This window comes from Melopsittacus undulatus, chromosome 6 (genome assembly GCF_012275295.1).
Source record: "Melopsittacus undulatus isolate bMelUnd1 chromosome 6, bMelUnd1.mat.Z, whole genome shotgun sequence".
Taxonomy (NCBI): Eukaryota; Metazoa; Chordata; class Aves; order Psittaciformes; family Psittaculidae; genus Melopsittacus; species Melopsittacus undulatus.
The window spans coordinates 11,427,675-11,445,247 of NC_047532.1; the positions used below are offsets into that span (position 1 = coordinate 11,427,675).

General features: G+C 41.5%; 2 protein-coding genes across 7 annotated transcripts in view; one reads left to right on the forward strand and one right to left on the reverse strand.

The window, feature by feature from the left end:
* Window positions 1-17,573, forward strand: part of DOCK7 (dedicator of cytokinesis 7) — a 109,082-nt gene that overhangs the window by 39,992 nt on the left and 51,517 nt on the right. For all 6 annotated transcript variants that reach the window (XM_034064365.1, XM_034064361.1, XM_034064362.1 and 3 more), the window contains exons 13-14: window positions 1,318-1,411; window positions 3,240-3,402. In XM_034064365.1, the coding sequence (XP_033920256.1) occupies window positions 1,318-1,411; window positions 3,240-3,402 (257 nt within the window). The remainder of the gene's footprint in view (window positions 1-1,317; window positions 1,412-3,239; window positions 3,403-17,573) is intronic.
* ANGPTL3 (angiopoietin like 3) lies at window positions 6,249-15,254 on the reverse strand. The gene is made up of 7 exons (XM_034064367.1): window positions 14,757-15,254; window positions 13,615-13,725; window positions 12,711-12,828; window positions 11,854-11,967; window positions 10,123-10,218; window positions 8,016-8,288; window positions 6,249-6,570 (listed from the first exon to the last, which is right to left on the reverse strand). The coding sequence occupies exons 1-7, from the start codon at window positions 15,252-15,254 to the stop codon at window positions 6,368-6,370; spliced, it is 1,413 nt and encodes a 470-aa protein (XP_033920258.1). The 3' UTR covers window positions 6,249-6,367.

Genomic DNA, 17,573 nt, shown 5'->3' on the forward strand with positions numbered 1-17,573 from the left:
AATGCCACATCTGGTTAAGGAAAATCGTTACTTCAATGTCACCTTTGTGACATTGTGTTTAAAAAGGAATTTACTGTTGTATAACCAGCTACTTTTTGGACTGATTTCTCAATCATTGGGAATACAAAGATTTAGGTTCTATATATTGAAAGTTGGTTGAACTCTCTCTTTTTCCCTTTCTGATTGTTTTGGTTCCGTGCCACTTTCACTGGGGGTAGCCATCCAAAGTCTGCTCTTAAATAAGTTGTGTAAACAAGGAGAAATGTCACCAAGGGCATTGGGTTATACTGGTGCAAACCAGGGAAGTGGAGGGCTACTCACACCTCTGGTGCTCTGTGCTATCCTGAAACTCACAATGACTGGAATTGAGCTCTGTGAATGGTACCTCTGGGGTCCCAGTGACAGCAGCACAGGAAGTTCCTTTGACTTGGGGTGTTGATAAAATCTAGTTCCGAAATGTAGGAACCCAACATGTAGGAAGTGAGAAGTAATACACAGCAGTTTAAACCTGGTCACTAAGATATTAATGATTTACAAACGCCTTTATTTATTTCCTTTGTTGAGGTTGCTTTCACTTGACAGCTTTCAAACAGATTCTTTTATTAATTTGTCCTTTAAAAATTGCCTAGTGTTGATTGAGGATTCTAAGCTCGATTCTTCTTTTATTTTTTATCTTCCCTTCGTTGTCTTCCATTGAGTACTGAGTGGTTTTCTCCTTCTCTTTGCTTCTTTTTTGTCATACTGTGACTTATTACCATTGTGATCAGGTATCTTCTGCTTTTTGGATACTTATAGGATGGCAGAGGTACATTTTCTATAATTAACAAAGTTCTGAGCTACCAGCATGTGGCACAAGGAAAGCTGACAGCAGACTCCTCCTGCTTCCCACCACTTCTTAACACTTCTCCTGTGAAGTGAGGCTCTTTTAGACTCATACCCAAGAAAAGGCAGAGAAGGAACAAGGATCACTACTTGAATGACGGATACTTTTTCAAACTATTATCCTTGCTAAAAATTGGATATTTGGGGGGGAATCTTCTAACAGCCATTTTCAGTTTGGGAAAAGATAATATTGATGGGGAGAGAAAAGGTTTTCAATTAGAAGTTCCTGCAGCTGTCGTGATGATTAATAAGGGAAAAAAGTAGGGAAAAGGATGGAGAAATGAACTGTAATTTAGCATGTTAATGTTAACACCTTGTTCTGGGAAGGTACATTTTGGTATCGGGGAAAGAGTCTGTAGTATTAGATGGTTTATTCATTCTCTCGCAATCCTGAAGTGTTGTGTAGATAACTGTTTACTTGCTAACATCCCACAGGAGGGTGATCGCCTGAGTGATGATGATCTGTACAAGTTCCTTGTTGACATGAAGCGGCCGTCATCAGTGCTGCGGAGACTGAGACCTATCACAGGTATTGAATGAGATGTTTCTGGCTCACATGCACTAAGGTATTTGGTTAGTTCTTCCCTGTAGCCATCCACTTCTTATAAATCAGCAGGTGAAAAAGCCCCCTACAAAGTCATTGACATCAATCCCTTGTAGGCCACGAGCACTGAATATGGCATTTGGGCAGGTATTTCACTGGTCTGTGTGCACATGCAACTCCTGTCACACTAAGAGTAGTATCTGTGAGGTGAGGATGGAAGCCCCAAAGCCCTAAACCCATCAGGGGCTGAGGAGCCTTTATAAAATACCACTGAGTAAAATACCACTCTCTAGCTGAGAGATCTCTTTCCTGGCTCTCACTTAGTTAATAGTAACAGACTCCACCTCTGTTTGAGAAAGGGGAATAGAAATGCTGGCACACCAGCAGTGAAACAGGCCCCTGACCTGCGCTATTTCTGACAATATTTACTTAACCTGTTCTTAAAAATCTCCAGTGACAGCAATCCTACTGCTTCCTCAGTTCATCCCTTCCTGCACTCAGCTGTCCTTGGAGGGAGGTTAGGTATTAAGAAAACTTTGCAAAATTACCTTGCTGCAAATTAATCTGATGATGGTCTGGCATGCCCTCAGGGCAGTTTTCTCGCCTTTCAAGTGGTTGAATACTGTTATTAGTTCACTCTTATCCTCCTCTGGTTTGTAGCCTAACCAGTCTCAGGGGGTTTTCTGCCCTTCCTCAAAGGCTGTGATTGTAAAATAGCCTGTTACCCTCTGGTAGAGTTTCTTTAGTTTGTCCATGCTTTTCTTCAAGCTCTAAACCAGCCACGCTACTCCCCTGAAGCCCTCATGCCAAGTAAAGCAGACAAATTTGCAGTGGTTTACACATGACACTGCACTAACACATCTTAGAATGGTTGTAGCTTTCTTCTGGATGTTGGCTTATTGTCACTGCTCTCACCCAGGCCTTTTCTACAGGGCTGATGCATGCCAATTATGTGTTTGTCTTCTCCTTCTCAATGCAAATCCTTTGCTCTTCTTTGTTTCACCTTAGTCATGTGATGCCACTTCTCCTACTGTCCTGGCTTCTAGTTGTTTACAGTGATTCCAGCTTCAGTGCCATCCACCACCAATAAATGTGGTGTCAGTGCTGTCCCCTGACTGGCCAAGGAAAATACTCAGCAGTCTCAGTGCAGATCAGCTTTCAGCAACTTCTGATGTATCCCTACAGTTTGATAGGCAATATTACTGATGAGACAAGGGATGATGGGTTCATATTGAAAAAGAGGAAATTCAGATTAGATCTAAGGAAGAAGTTCTTTACTGTGAGGGTGTTGAGGCACGGGCACAGGGTGCCAAGAGAAGTGGTAAATGCTCCATCCCTGGCAGTGTTGAAGACCAGGTTGGACAGAGCCTTGGGCAACATGGTCTAGTGTGAGGCATCCCTGCCGGCAGGGGAGTTGGAACTGGATGATCTTAAGGTCTTTTCCAGCCCAAACTATTCTGTGATTCTATTGTTTCTAACAATAGCTGGGCCTCACAGTAGCATTATCTGTACTGTATTTCCCCAGCTTGCCTATGAGAACAGCAACAGGGACTTGTTAAAATCCATCTTTTCCATTGGTTCTCATTATCTGGTATCCCAGTTGCCGTAGATACCAGTTTGATTCACTTTTATTTTTAACGCTTTAAACATACAATTTTTCACTGGGTTTTTAACAAATCCACATTGGCTGTAACTTATAATTTTATTTCTTGATGAAAATAATATATAGGATATTAACCTGAAGAAACAAGGTATGAAAATGCTTTTTGGTCTAAATTCTGTTCATTGTAATAAAATCATTTTCTACTTACAGCTCAATTAAAGATAGACATCTCTCCAGCTCCAGAGAATCCCCATTACTGTCTGACTCCAGAGCTGCTGCAAGTCAAACTTTACCCAGACAGCCGAGTTAGACCTACAAGAGAAATCCTGGAGTTCCCTGCCAGGGATGTCTACGTTCCAAACACCACATACAGGTCAGGATTTTGAAATACCCTTCACATTTCAGGGCCTGAGACTGGCAAGTCTGGAAATTCCTTCTTTATCATCAGGTTTGTTGCAAAACTTGCTGTATCAGTTGCTCTGCTGTGCCAGAGGCACAAAAAGGGTCTGCACTGACACAGCAGAAAATGCACAGATGTGAAGGGACAAACATATTTGCCTAAAACTTGGCTGTGATCAAGAACATGGGAGAGGTTTCTCTGTTTCCCCACATTCACAGTGAAATTTAGCTGTATTCTTTTCAGTTTTATGGAGGCTTTTTCTTGGCCTGTGTGCTAAAGACATTCTCTTATTGTTTTAATACTTTCTGACACTTTCAGTGACTTACTTCTTTAAAGAGAAGGATAGAAATGAAGAAAATGCCTAATCCCTTTGTTCATATTTCCTTTTTGACTTAAAAACAGTTTATTTACAGTACTTGAAAAAAAGTCTTCTGAGGACCTGGAAGATAAGAAATTTTATCTGAAGGGGGCTTATAAAGATGCTGGTGAGGGACTCTTCATTAGGGACTGTAGTGATAGGACAAGGTGTAACGGGTTGAAACTTAAACAGAGGAGGTTTAGATTGGATATAAGGAAGAAACTCTTTATTGTAAGGGTGGTGAGGCACTGGAATGGGTTGCCCAGGGAAGTTGTGAATGCTCCATCCCTGGCAGTGTTCAAGGCCAGGTTGGACAGAGCCTTGGGTGAGCTGGTTTAGTGTGAGGTGTCCCTGCCCATGGCAGGGGGTTGGAACCAGATAACCTCAAGGTCCTTTCCAACCCAAACTAATCTATGATTCTATGATTTTTCTAAAGTATCTTGGAAAACAGTAACATTCTATAAGTAATCCCAGGCAGGAAGCAGATTTCATTATGTACCACTATTCGTTTAAAGCTTTTTCAAACTGTCTTTGAAGACATTACATGTCTGGGTGGTATTGTCTTCCTCAGCTGGGTAATTTCAGCAACTTACTCACCAAATCTGTTACTTCTTGTTGTGAAATTTAGATAAATACAAACCAGTTTTATGTAAAGCTGTTGTGGTTTAAGCTCAGCTGTATATCACCCATGCACTTTCTCTCTCACTTCCCCCCTTCCTCCCACCCTCTCCCAGAGGGATGGGGAGGAGAATCAAGAGTGTAACTCCCACGGGTGGAGATAAGAGAAGTCCAGTAACTAAGGTATAACACAAACCAATAATAATAATGATAAGGGAAATAACAAGGGAAGAGAATACAATACCACCTGTCAATACCCAGCCTGACTGAGCAGTGAACCAGCCCTTCCTGGTAGCTCTCAGTTTACCTCCTGGGCATGACATGCTGTGGTATGGAATACCTCTTTGGTTAGTTTGGGTCAGGTGTCCTGTCTCTGCTTCCTCCCGGGTTCCCCTCCTCCCTGGCAGAGCATGAGGCTCAGAAAGTCCTTGGTCAGAGTAAACATTTGAGCAGTAACTAAAAACGTTGATGTTATCAGCGCTGTTTCCAGGCTGAAAGTCAAAACACAGCGCTGCACCAGCTACTAAGAAGGAGGAAAAACGACTGCTACTCCTGAACTCAGGACAAAGGCAAAGCTTACAGGAAAGAGTTTAGTCAGGTTCCCTATCTCATGTCTTTTCAAAAGCTATATTTATTTATTTTCTTTGATTTCTTTGATGTATATTTATTGTTAGAGGTTGGACAGGTAATTAAACATTACAACACACTGGTACAAATAAGCAGCACTCTGTCATCTCTTCTTTGTATTAAAACCACAAGAGGTAAAAGTAGTTTTGCAATTTTTCTGTAATTGGCATGTTCTACTCACAGTTGTTTCAGTCTTAAATTACAGTTTAAAACCATTTTCTGTACATTTGCAAATGTTGAGATAAAAAAATCCATACTGTACAAGGGTTAGGTAAGATATACAAGTTAGGTAAGATATAGAAGTTAGGTAAGATGCACAAGTCAATATGACTCAATGTAACTGCAGAATTGGGGTCTTTGTCAGTCAGCAGTTCCATGGCCATCCATCCACAAGCATGTCAATAGTCCTTCTGCTTTGCAGTATTCTGCAGCTGAAGTTAAACAAATGTGAATGTGTTCCAGGAGCAGGAGTCCAACACTGTCATGTAGGTTGTGCCTCCAGGGTTTGTTGGCTGGTAGCATGGACTCCATTGGAGTTGCCCACAGGCAGTTGTTCTCTATTTGAGAAGTGTTTCATTGTGTGCTCACTAGGTCTTTTGTTCTATTTCTTAGTTAGGTGTGCTAAAAGATCGGAAAGGGATGGCTCTGGTTCCGTTTCAGACAAGAAGAAAAGATCTACTCATTTTAGTAGGCTTTGAAGCTTGGCTTTTAAGTAGTTCTTCAAAGTGTGATATCTGAAAGATTGCTCGATGTGTGTGTACGCCTCTATAGCTGCACAATACAGTGCTTTAGTGAAGACTGGCCTGAGTTACACTGCTGAAAACTTGTCTGGAAATAAACAGAACCCTAAAATGAGCAATTGCCCATCTTTCATTTGCTCATGGAAACATTCCACAATAACACGAACCAAACATCAAATTTAGATACCTTCTGAAACAAGATTTCATTTTTCTAAATGTCCTCCAAAGCATTTTGCCAGCACTTCATTTACTGAAACACTTTGTGTGTTCCCTTCTGCACAACCCAGAAATGAACGCAGCAGCCTGAAAACCCATTCCTCCAAGCAGTAATATCTAATACACGAATAGGTGGTTGATTCCCAGGCACGAGAGTTTCATCCAATGGAGGTAAAAGCTCCATGAAAGTTATAGCACATTGACCCTGGGGCTCGAGTGAATGGGAATACTCACCAAACCTACTGTAAGACCATCGCAAATGCCTCAGTTTTATGTATTGGAGAATACACCATACAGTGTATGGATTTAGACATGCATCTGTTATTAAACATAACATGAACTTCTTTGATGTAGTAATGTTCAGTGTGTATGTTCTGGATTAAATTACATTGGGTTGAGTAAAGTCAAAACTCTTTAGATCTGTTGGGTGTATCATTATTTTGGTTGACTTGAGCAAGTAGTATCTTCCTTTCTTAGGCTTCCAGTATAAGCCTTTCTTTCTCTCTGGTCTTACTCTGGACCTTGGTGTGACGTATTTCCCATTCAGATTGGTTTCCTCACATTCACTGTGCCACCAGCCTCCTAAGGAAAAATATTGTAATGTCAGTTGTGTTCTGACACTCTGTGCTCAGCTCCTGTTCCAACATGAACCTTCCAGCGAAAGGGACAATTACCCAGTCTACCCAAACAAAATGATTCTTGTAGCTATCCCCACTTACACTTGCAAGTTGAGGGGCAATACAAAGACACTGTGCTCCCTGTTATTGCCTGCTTCATGTCAAAGTAGTGATGCAGAGAAAGCTGCACACACAAATATGATACCACTGAATTAGGACATTGAAGAAGTTAGCTTCACACTTCCATGTTTCATGTGACCCTCTTCAACTGACTTTCTGGTTTGCTGGTATTTGTCTCAGGTACAAATAGTTAAATCTCTGCATCCGCAAGAGGCTGAAGTAAGCAAAAGAGCCTTAAGTAAGCAAATTCTCTTTTTTTTATCGGCTGGTGTCCTTAATCTCAAGCTTAAATCATAAGCTCAATTATGCTTGCAAAGGACTGGCAGCAACTCTGTGCTCAGAAAGAAAGTTTAGCACTTTGGAAGTCATTGGCCATCTGTTTTATGATCACTGGAGCCAAGTAATGCTCTCGACATTGGTTCAGACAATAACAATTTTCAAGCTTAGAATGACGTACAGAATGTTTGTTGCATGAAGAGGATGTCTGGAGGGCAATTCTGTATTCTCTGGTTTAATCATTTAATTGCTTTTTCAATTGTTTGCTTTTTGCTATAAACTGGCAAAGCATAAAAGCTTCAGAAAATCAAAGAATTAGGACTCCTTTAACCAAATTAGCTTTAAGGAGAAGTATCTTCAGCCTTGCATCTCTCTTGCTCTTTTGAGGGTAATTATACTGGTTATACTTGACAAACAGCAAAAATCTGCCTTTGAATGAAAACTCATCATAGAATCCTAGAATGGTTTGGGTTGGAAGGGACCTTAAAGCTCATCCAGTTCCAGCCCCCTGCCACAGGCAGGGACACCTTCCACTAGAGCAGCTTGCTCCAAGCCACATCTAACCATCATTCTTAACTTTTGGGTTATAGTCAAAATTGAGTTAAGAGTCAACTTTGTCTTCTGTTTTTATTGCAAGGAGGGATTAAACTGGCCAACCTAGGGCTGCCACACCAGACCAGCATCAGAGGAAGAGCTGGTTTTTACTTCATAGCTTAGAATCTCATCCTGGGGTTTTATTTCAACTGGTGCTGCTAGTTCTGTTTCTGATGGTGCACAGCCCTCACTATGCTGTAGTTTTACCTATCTATAAAATAGAATGATGGTGCCTTGCTGTAGGACTGTGCTGTCTGCCAACAAAACCCATCTTTTGCAAATGAAAAGATGCTGCTACCCTCTCTTTTCTTTATTTAAAGCCAGGCTAGTATCAGTAACTACCCACTAAAGCATTCTACCCACAGCCATCATTCATATAGCAAAGTAACACCCATGTTAATATACCCAGCATACTGATACCTAGGTAGTTTTCTGGGCAGTTGAAGTCATTTGTGATGTTTGCTTCATGGTCTGCAGTTGAGAACCGCAGTTCTGTCTCCTCTGGCAGGGCATTGGGGATGCTCCCAAACATCCGTGAAAGCTGGAGGGTGTAGTCTGTTTCGGGGCCTCCCAAACTGAATGCATACTCGATGTAACGTTTATTATCTTTCCAGTCCTGCAGCTCTATCCGTAAGATGTAGTCTCCTTGCTTAGTAATGGAATAGATCTTGTTGAGGCCGAGCCAGAATTCCTCTGCAAAGTTGTAAATAGATGCTGTTAATACAGGAGTAGACATGAACCCCCCCATGGTTTGCAGATTTCTAACTCATACTTGAGCTGATTCACCTTTAGAATATCAGTAGATGAAAATATGTGCTCAAATAAGCTGTGGAATGTCAGAATCAAGAGATGTCAGAGAGGAGGATTAGGGGACAGAAGTCACGACGCAGAGTTAGAAGGGAAGGGGTTATGTGCTAAACTTTCCTTAAACCCCTTATTGCTCACACTGCTGTTGAATTTGTTTTTGCAGATAACCTGTGGGTAGTAGGTGTGAAAATGTAGTATTTAAAGGGATTTATTCATTGCTTTAATTAAATCAATAATTTGAGTCTTGGGGACTGTTGATCTTTTCAGAGGTCTCCTGCTACATTCTTTCTGTTTACTTCTCCCTAATTGCACACCAGTGATCAATAAAGGCAAGAGATAGAAATGAAGTGGAGCTTCTCTCTTAACTTTTCCACCTCTTATGAAACTCTAGCAGGGAGCTCAAGACAATTAAAACATGCATAATTGCAACTGTGTGACGAATGAAGGAAATGACATATATAAAACCTAATTGTAATTGTTGTCGTTCTTAAGGAAGGAGCTGCAGAACTGAACCATGGGTTTGATACCCTTGTGTACGAAGTGAATTTAACTTGAGCATTTTCCTTTTGCTAGAATTCTTGATAATTGGTGTAATTAGTTTCATAAATTATATTAATTAAGTAGCTTATTATCAGTGCTGCAGGTATCAGTGCACAATGGTAATTGCCACATGTAGGAATTGTGTAGCTGAGTGCGAGTGCTGTACGTACAGGTGGCATTTAAAGCAATATAAGACAAGATGGTGGAGTAAAATACTCCCACAATTAACAGATAAGGAGCAGCCTGTTGTATTTTAGCCTGTTGTATTTTATCATCTCAGACTATGCAGCACAGAGCTGACTAGGACATAGCTGAGAGTGATGACACTGAAAAGATGTGACTTCTTGTTGGTGTAGTATGTGGGAATTCATTGGAGACCAGTCAAGGAGCATTCAATATGATCAAACTGTGCAGGTCAAAGTGTTCCTCAGTTGTGAGCTGCAGTCTCAAATTGTGGGAAAGGCTGAGATAGAGCAACTCTTTATTGTAAAAGAGGTGGAAGTAAGTCAATATTGCTGCCCCCATTGATGAGGTTTTGATCTTAGCTGTGCCTAGAAATTCAACCTGTTGTCTAACCAAAAGTAGACTCACTGTATGAGAAAAATAGGGAAGATACTCTGGACTGGGAGGCTGTTGGACAGCCGTTGGTGCTACAGATTATTCGGAGTTGATGATTAACAGGGAAACAGGGGTGTTTCCTCACCCTATCCAGCCATGGAGGGGATTGGCCACTGCACATAGACACTGGAGGTGTTTGTGCAGGGACACACACACAGCTTTAGGTGCTTTTGAGGTTGGAAAAGTTCGTGTGGTGGTTTTAAAGGGAAGGAGGATTGCCAAAAGGTTGAGAGAAGGCAGTGACAGCAGCTTGCTGAGGTTTTGCACTTGTCTCTATTTTAAAGGCTTTCGGAAGTGCTTTTATAAATAGTAGAATATTGATAATTAAAATATCATTTAAAGCATTCTGGTTTTGGTTCAGCAGAAGTTTCTAAACACATTTGGAAGTGCATCTTTCAGAGTTTTACTCTGGTAAGCATTTTCTGGTGTTCTGATTAGGTAAACTGCTCAAGTTTGCTGTTTGGTTTTGCCTACTTTCATGTGAACACATTTCGGTAAGAAGATTCAGCTTCTCAAATCAACTGATACAAAGAAAAGACACCAAAAAAAAAGGCATTTTTACCATTGAGGTCACCAAAGCCATTTGTGTAGGCATCCCAGGTTCGGTTGAAATCTAGTGATCCATCCACTCTCTTCTGGATTACAGTCCAGGAACTGCCTGCAAATGAGAAGGGGAAATAAGTCCCAAGCCTGGCTTAAGTGTTTAAAACATTCGAGAGTAGATGGAAAGTAACTGAGAGCATCAGCTGCTGACCTACAGACTGCATTGCTGGGGCTGCCCTTATGTGAACTCACAATGCCAAAGAAGAAAATGGGTTTGCAGTGAAGGTAGCTGTGTATGAATCCCACTTACTCTTCATTTTGCAAAAGACATGAGTGCACATGTACTGAGCTTCACAGCCTTTAAGCTGTACAGAGAGCAATGTTTGACTCACAGAATCATAGAATCCTGGAATGATTTGAATTGGAACAGACCTTAAAGCTCATCTAGTTCCAACCCCCCTGCAATGGGCAGGGACACCCTCCACTAGAGCAGGTTGCTCAAAGCCCCATCCAGCCTGGCCTTGGCCTTATTAACTGTCCATGAGTGCTCTTGAGTGCTCCAAACTTGAGGTAGAATGAGTTAGCTTAAATCTTCATGGAAGAAGTTCAAGTGGGCACAGCTGAGCAGAACATGTGGCTGTTGGAGCCCCTCTGGAGTCCTCTGCCACACTCATGGTAACTCAGCTCACTGGACTTACTTTGTTAAGCTGTCTTAACTGGGCTCCATTTGTTTGTAAGGGCTGAGAAACACAGACATAGAGAAAATGGTAAAAAAGAGATATGAAAAGTTCCAGACATTTGGTCAAATTTCCAGGCTCCCTCTGCTCACAGTGCTTGACTGCAGGGAAGGCACCTCCACAGAAGGTATGGAGTGTTGGAGGCTGTGGCCATGCTGGGGTTCCAGCAGAGTCTTTCTCCTAACCAGGTCATTACACTCTTGTTTTACCAGTTTCAGCAAATGTAATCAAAGGAGCTTTTTGCACGGAGCAATCCCATGTCTTTATGTTTAAACATCCAGACAAATCACATGGCCTTGCCATGGTTGCATCAGCATGTTTTCAGGCTCTCCAGGTACCCGTGGCCAAGGGACCATGCAGGGAGGCTGGGCAGGACACGCATGGGGCAGCAACTGTGTGGTGCTGCATTGCAGGGTGAAAAAACCAGCAAACAGTGAACTGGGCAAATGATGTGTTATCTCTGATTAGTGGCAAAAGGAACAGATAAATGGGTTTCTTACGAAGATAGAGCTTGGGTTTGTGCTGTGCCTTCTGGTCCATGACAATTCTGGATATGTATGATACATATCTACTGACTCACCCAAACAGGCTGGACAGAGCCTTGGGTGATATGGTTTAGTGTGAGGTGTCCCTGCCCATGGCAGGGGGGTTGGAACTAGATGATCTTAAGGTCCTTTCCAACCCTAACTATTCTAGGATTCTATGATTCTATGATGCAGGAATCCTGTCTCCAGGATTCACCTCTTTAGTTTGGCGTATTTTAAGTCTCAAGCAGTGAGCTTTGTTAATGAAACAAATTTTTACTAAGGTATTTACTAATTACTGTTTGCTTTGGTTTGGAAATCTATTCATGGTTGTGATATAATGGCATTTATAATTGTCATTTTCATTATCTATAGCCGAAGGTGCTTGGTTTTTTTAAATACACTTAATTTATATCACATGGTTGAAAGTCCTTGCTTCTTTATAAACAAGAGGTGAAAATTAGACTATTTCTAGCACAGGTGTCTTACCAAATTTCATTTCACAGTAGACATCAAAAGCTTCGGAGCCATTGGGCTTAATAGTGTGGACACCACTGGACCGCGTGCCACTGTTGTAAAGTGCAGTGCAGTCAGAAGCGGTACCTAGGAAAGCAAAGAGCAGACAATCACAAATCTTGGTTTGGATGTGGGAAGTTTTCATTCAGCTTTGTAACTTCATTGTCTGCACAGGATAGAGCCAAAGCAAAGACTTGAACCATCTTCCTGGTAATTTCATTTTACAGTAAATGTCATGAAATGGACAAACTGCTTTGGGCTTGGTGATGAAGCTGCCAAGCTGTAGTAGGTTGGACATACATTAGGCAAGGTTTCAATTTAGATGATTCTGGAAAGTTTGTAAGAACTAAGACTAAACTCTGGCAAATGGTCTTTCCTGCCTCTTGTAACATTCCCAATAAATACCATTCCCATTGCTGCAGTTCAAAAATGCCTTTCAACTTCAAAGAAAGCTCTTCCAAATCTTATAATTAGCCACTGTGAAGTAAATTAGTTCTCTGTTCATGCTCTCCACGTTGGCAATGTCAGAAGTGACTCTAAAAGCATGATCACACCGTGTGTTTACAGGAGGTGAATAGAGGAGGAGGATTGAGGACAGGATTACTGCATTACTGGATGTTATTCCATGTCGTCCCAGAGATATACATGTATACTGGGGCTAAGCAGATGATGGCATTTTTCCTAAAGCAGGAATTCTAGCTCCTTCCCAGAGCACTGTATATAACTGAAGTCTTTTGCTTTCAGTCTTTGACTATTAAAACCCAGCACAAGATGTTCACAGAGCATGCTGTAAATACATGCATAGTCATGTCTAAGAGAGAAGGTCTCACCATCAGATCTGTATGTTACAGCCGTGGTGTTGTGCACAGGGACAGGGGTGTCCTCTGGTTCTGTGAGCTCCTCCACGAAGGAGTTCTCTGCGTGTTCCTGGAGCTCAATGTGGTTTAGCTGAAAGAACCATAATTACAGGCTGTTAATTTCCCAAGGCTCTGAAATGATGAGATTCATGTATCAAGCCAAGCAACGTCCTGCAGAGAGTAATTTTCCTTGTGAATGTAATCCTTTAGAACACCCAATTTACAACATAAAAATAACTTTAGGACCACACTGGTGGATTTCAGTCACATGAATGTCACTGCTCAAACAAGGTAGGATGCATGAGGCGAGTAAATGACTTGTTCTCACTAGGTGCCCCTTAATGGGCAAACAGGTTTAACTTATTTCCTCAGGTGACATCACGTAGACAAATAATACCAACATCTAAAGAGCACAGAACCCACAATTCCTTAGGCTGAAATGCATTTTCCTTTTATAGCCTCCTCTTAGGAATAAATTAAATATGAGCATGTCAGTTAGACCCAGCATTATGATGACGCATGTTGGACTGCAGAATGTGGCTCTCTGTTGGAGTGAATATTGGAAAAGAAGAAAGAGGTAGAAGATCAATGGGAAAACAGTGATGTGATAGATAAAAAAGAAAAGAAGTAGTCAGAATACACTGTTGCTAGACAGTATTTCAGAGCTGTGTTCTTGGTCATCATGTGCTCTGGCCGTAGCCCCTGGCTTCGGTAGGTACCTGTGTGTGGTCAAAATTGCTTATATATATAATTCTCTACACTGCCCAACTGTGAACAAGAGGGATGGCTGAGCAGAATGAATGGTCAGGCCATTGTCTCCTTCAGTGTTATGAGAGATCACAAATTCTGGAAAGAGAAATAGAGATGGTTCTGGTACCTTGTTCTCCAGCTCCAGTATTTGGTTGTGCTGTCGGTTGAGTTCTGTGTGCTGGTCCTCTACAACTTTGAGAAGCTGCTTGATGTCATTGTCCTGCTGCTCCACGAAAGCCTGCGGGTAGGAGGAAGGTTGTGGTTAGAAGCAGCAGAAGACATTCACAGTGGTGCTGCCTCCATAACTCTTGTCATGGGGCCAGTGTTGAGAGGCACAAACCATTTATCATTGCCTTTCTTCTTCCAAAGGATTGCCTGCATTGCCCCTTAAGGGATGAATTTCTTTGTCTCTGAAGCAAACACCCATTTTTTAAGACAAACTCTGGCAGCTTTGTAGAGCTTCATTGTTGCTGCTTTTTTCTTCAGTTTTCATGTCCAAACCAATTTTGTTCTATGAAGTTGGCCCTTGATTCTAACTAGATCTGTGACACTGATCAAAAAAGGGAACAGTTCCCAGTGTTTAAGGTATTAGCCTGGGATTTGGGAGATCTGGATTCATCATTCTGCTTTGACACAAACATCCAGTATTTTCTCACACAAGTTGCTTAGCCTTTTATACTTCCACAAAATACAGTTAATACTTCCTTTTCCATTGGAAGCCTTATACCCCAACCCCCCCCCCCCCCCCCCCCCCCCCAAATACTTGCATTTATTGACATAAAGCGTGCTAACACTTGCAAGGTTCTTTGTCCTGGAGGTCATAAAGGTACTATAGATGTCCCTCTTAAAAGGTTTAAACTTCCTGCTTTTATACTAAGCAGACAGTTCCTAGGGCATTGATTTGCAATGAGGTGATGACATACAAACCTATGGGCTTGGAAATCACATCATTTTCCTGATTGCAAAAAAATTGTTACCATTGTTATTACAGAGTTTCTTTATAGTGACTTGCAAAAAATAGTGGAAAAGAGAGAAAGAGCTGTTATTTCACAGGTGTCACACTGGGGAGTTTTACTGCAGAATAAACAATATGGCAGATGAAGGCACTGATTCATACAAGGTTATTGCAGTGATTTGTTTCTCAAAATACACAGTAGTACTACAGTGAAGAGGAAGATAAAACATGAGCTTCTATTGCATAACTCCCACTAATAGCATTACAGTTTACTTTGGCTTTGGGTGTCAGAGGCTTTCACAACCTCCACTTACTTTGAGTGAAGAAATTTCCTTTGTCTCTTCCATTGAAGGCTGGGTAATGGCCAGTTTAGTGACTTTGTCTTCCAGTCCCCATACTTTCTCTTGCAGCTGGATTTTGTTTTGTATGAGGTCTTCAATCTTCAAATTCATCTCCCGGGAGAGATTCTTTATCTCTTCATTGTTGATTTGCAGTCTGGCTGTAGTTTGTCTGAGCTGTTCTTCTTCTTCTTTGATTTCACTCGTTTGCAGTGAGAGCTCATAAAAGGACCTATCAAAAATGTAAAGTTTTTCAGAGATGTCATTCATCTGCCCCTTTGTCTTATGGACAAAGTCTTTAAGACCGTGCCCAAGCTCAAGGAGTCCATTGGCTAAGATTCGAACATCATCTAACATGGCAAATCTTGATCTTGTCTCGGGAGATAAAGCAGGATCAAAGGAGGAAGAATCCTTTTCAGCTCCAGCTGAAAGAGCAAGTGGGGCAATGAACAGAAAGACTAGAATGATGTTCATCTTTTCTGCCCCTGGTACTCTTTGGTTGTTCAGGATGCAGAGACTTTTCCTGCTAAGAGTTTTTTGCTGTGTGACTGTTCTGGGTTGAAGAATTGGATCTATTTATACACCTCTTCATTTCAGAAGAGGCAAACCAATGGGTTGATCATTAAACTGTGTGTGTTTGAACGAACGTAACCCCTCTCGAATGCAGGTTGATATCTGGGAAGATAAAACTGAGAGATGGGCATGTTGCTGATTAAGGTGGTTCTGAGCTTTTCCATCTGCCAGACCTTCTGTTGTAAAATGTTATTGATGGCGTAGAGGTTTTCACACAACACTTTTTAATAGATTAATTTTGGGTCATAATCTTGATAAGGGCCTATATTGCTTCTTGTTTGTGTTGTATGATTCCTTTTATTGCTTTGGGAGCATAAAAGGATTTACCATACTTAAGAGCACTGGATGCTGTATTTCAGGTTGTGCAGCTCCTTGATAAGCTGTGGAAGGGCAGAATATTCCCAGATGATTCACACAACTTGAATCGCATCTTGTGCCATTTTCTGATGTAACTCATTGTGCTGCAGTGGATTTACTTGTCATGTAGTTCAGATTAAGTGAGAAGGAGAGAATTAAGTCCAGAGATTGCCTGGATGTGATTCTACTATGTTAAGGTTTGTGCAGTAATTTACACCATATAAAACTTATTTTTTAAGAGCTGCTTTCCAGAGGTGGGTGAGATAAATAATACCTCACATTTCTCACCTTATCATTCTTCTTACTGTTTAAGATTCACAGTACATAAAGCAAGCCCACAAGTAATCTGTAGTAAATGTTCTGTTCTGCAGCGGGTCTCTGTGAGGAAGCATGTATGTTTTTCAAGCAGTATTGCAGTATGAATGGAAAGTATTTTTCTTTCTGGAATCACTCGTAGCAATCCAAAAAACCAAAATCAATCCCTGCATAATATAGGCTGTACTTTGGAGAGTTTTCAGGGTTTTGCTAGATTCTTTTATAGTTAGTAATTCTTCCCCTGGACTCGTTGTTGATGTACGTATGCATGTGTGATTTGCAAGCATCAAGAGGTAAATAATTGAAGTTGTTGTACTGTGTCTCAAAGGGTTGGTAATACACAGGTAACTCCCCACCCATAATCAAATAATGTGAAGGTTCTTTAGATTCCAGTTATTGATGGAGAATGTTTTGTACCAGGATGATTAATATCAGACTTAGTGAAGTATCTGCATAAAGCAGGGAATAACAGCAGGAGAGCGTTGCACATCAAGCCCTGCACTGGGGAGAATAGAGCTTCATTCAAAGGCAATCTTCTGGCATAGAGTGGAAGCAAATGTGGGAATTGTCCTTCGATACAAGCGTTAATCACTGTTCTATACCAGGGAGCAGCACTGCATTTTCATAACCTAAAGGTTCAGCTCTGCTCCATAAAATAAACAATGCAGTAATTTCTCATCTTGCAGTGTTTCTACTGCAGCAGACAGTTTTGAGGTCCTTGTACGCTGCTGAGGTCAAGTACCAAGAATTGTCTTGTAGGGAATAAACTTGTGAAGGCAAAGGGATAAGTAGGATTTTCCTTTTTCTGCTCTATTCTGGATGTTTGTGAAATCACAGCATCATAAAGGCTGTGACCAAGCAGGGCTTGCCTTTCAGGCATAACTCAAACACGTGAGCAAAGCAGCAAAGTGCTGATTCAAAAATCCCTGAGCACTGAGAGTTTTGAGGATTCTGGCCCAAGATCCCAGCTGTGCCTGCACTATGCAAAGAGTCAGGGAGCAGGAGGTCAAGGACTGCTCTGTGCCCTGGTGCATGGGGCTGCCAGGGATCGAGCAGGCTTTGCCTCAGTTGATTTGCACGTTGTTGTTAAGCAGCTCTTCAGCTGGTTTAGCTGGACAGTCCTTTTGCCTTTCAGGACAAACTGAAGATTGTTGAAGAGGCCTGAGATATGTTCAGACATGTTCAGATACTGCAGTGCTCACCTGGTTCTGTTCAATTCTCTGCACTCTGGATTAGATCAGGTCAGAAATGTGCACATGTAAGATGCAGGAAGAATGGCTCTTGCCAAGTAAATGCCTGTCGGTTCTCTGTTGATGACTCTTGTAAAGCCACAGTTAGCTGAGCCTAGCCTGTATCTGCTCTCTGTCAACAGAACACATGGTAGAGAAGAATGATTTGCTTAATGACTTGTTTGAGCCTGGAAAGCTATAGGCAAGCAAGGAGTTTGGTTATGGGCTGTTCATTATAATGCCTGTGCATCCATTTGCTATCATTTATTTTGCACTGACTGTTTGGTGCAATGATGAAATCGTGGTAGCCCCTTCATTT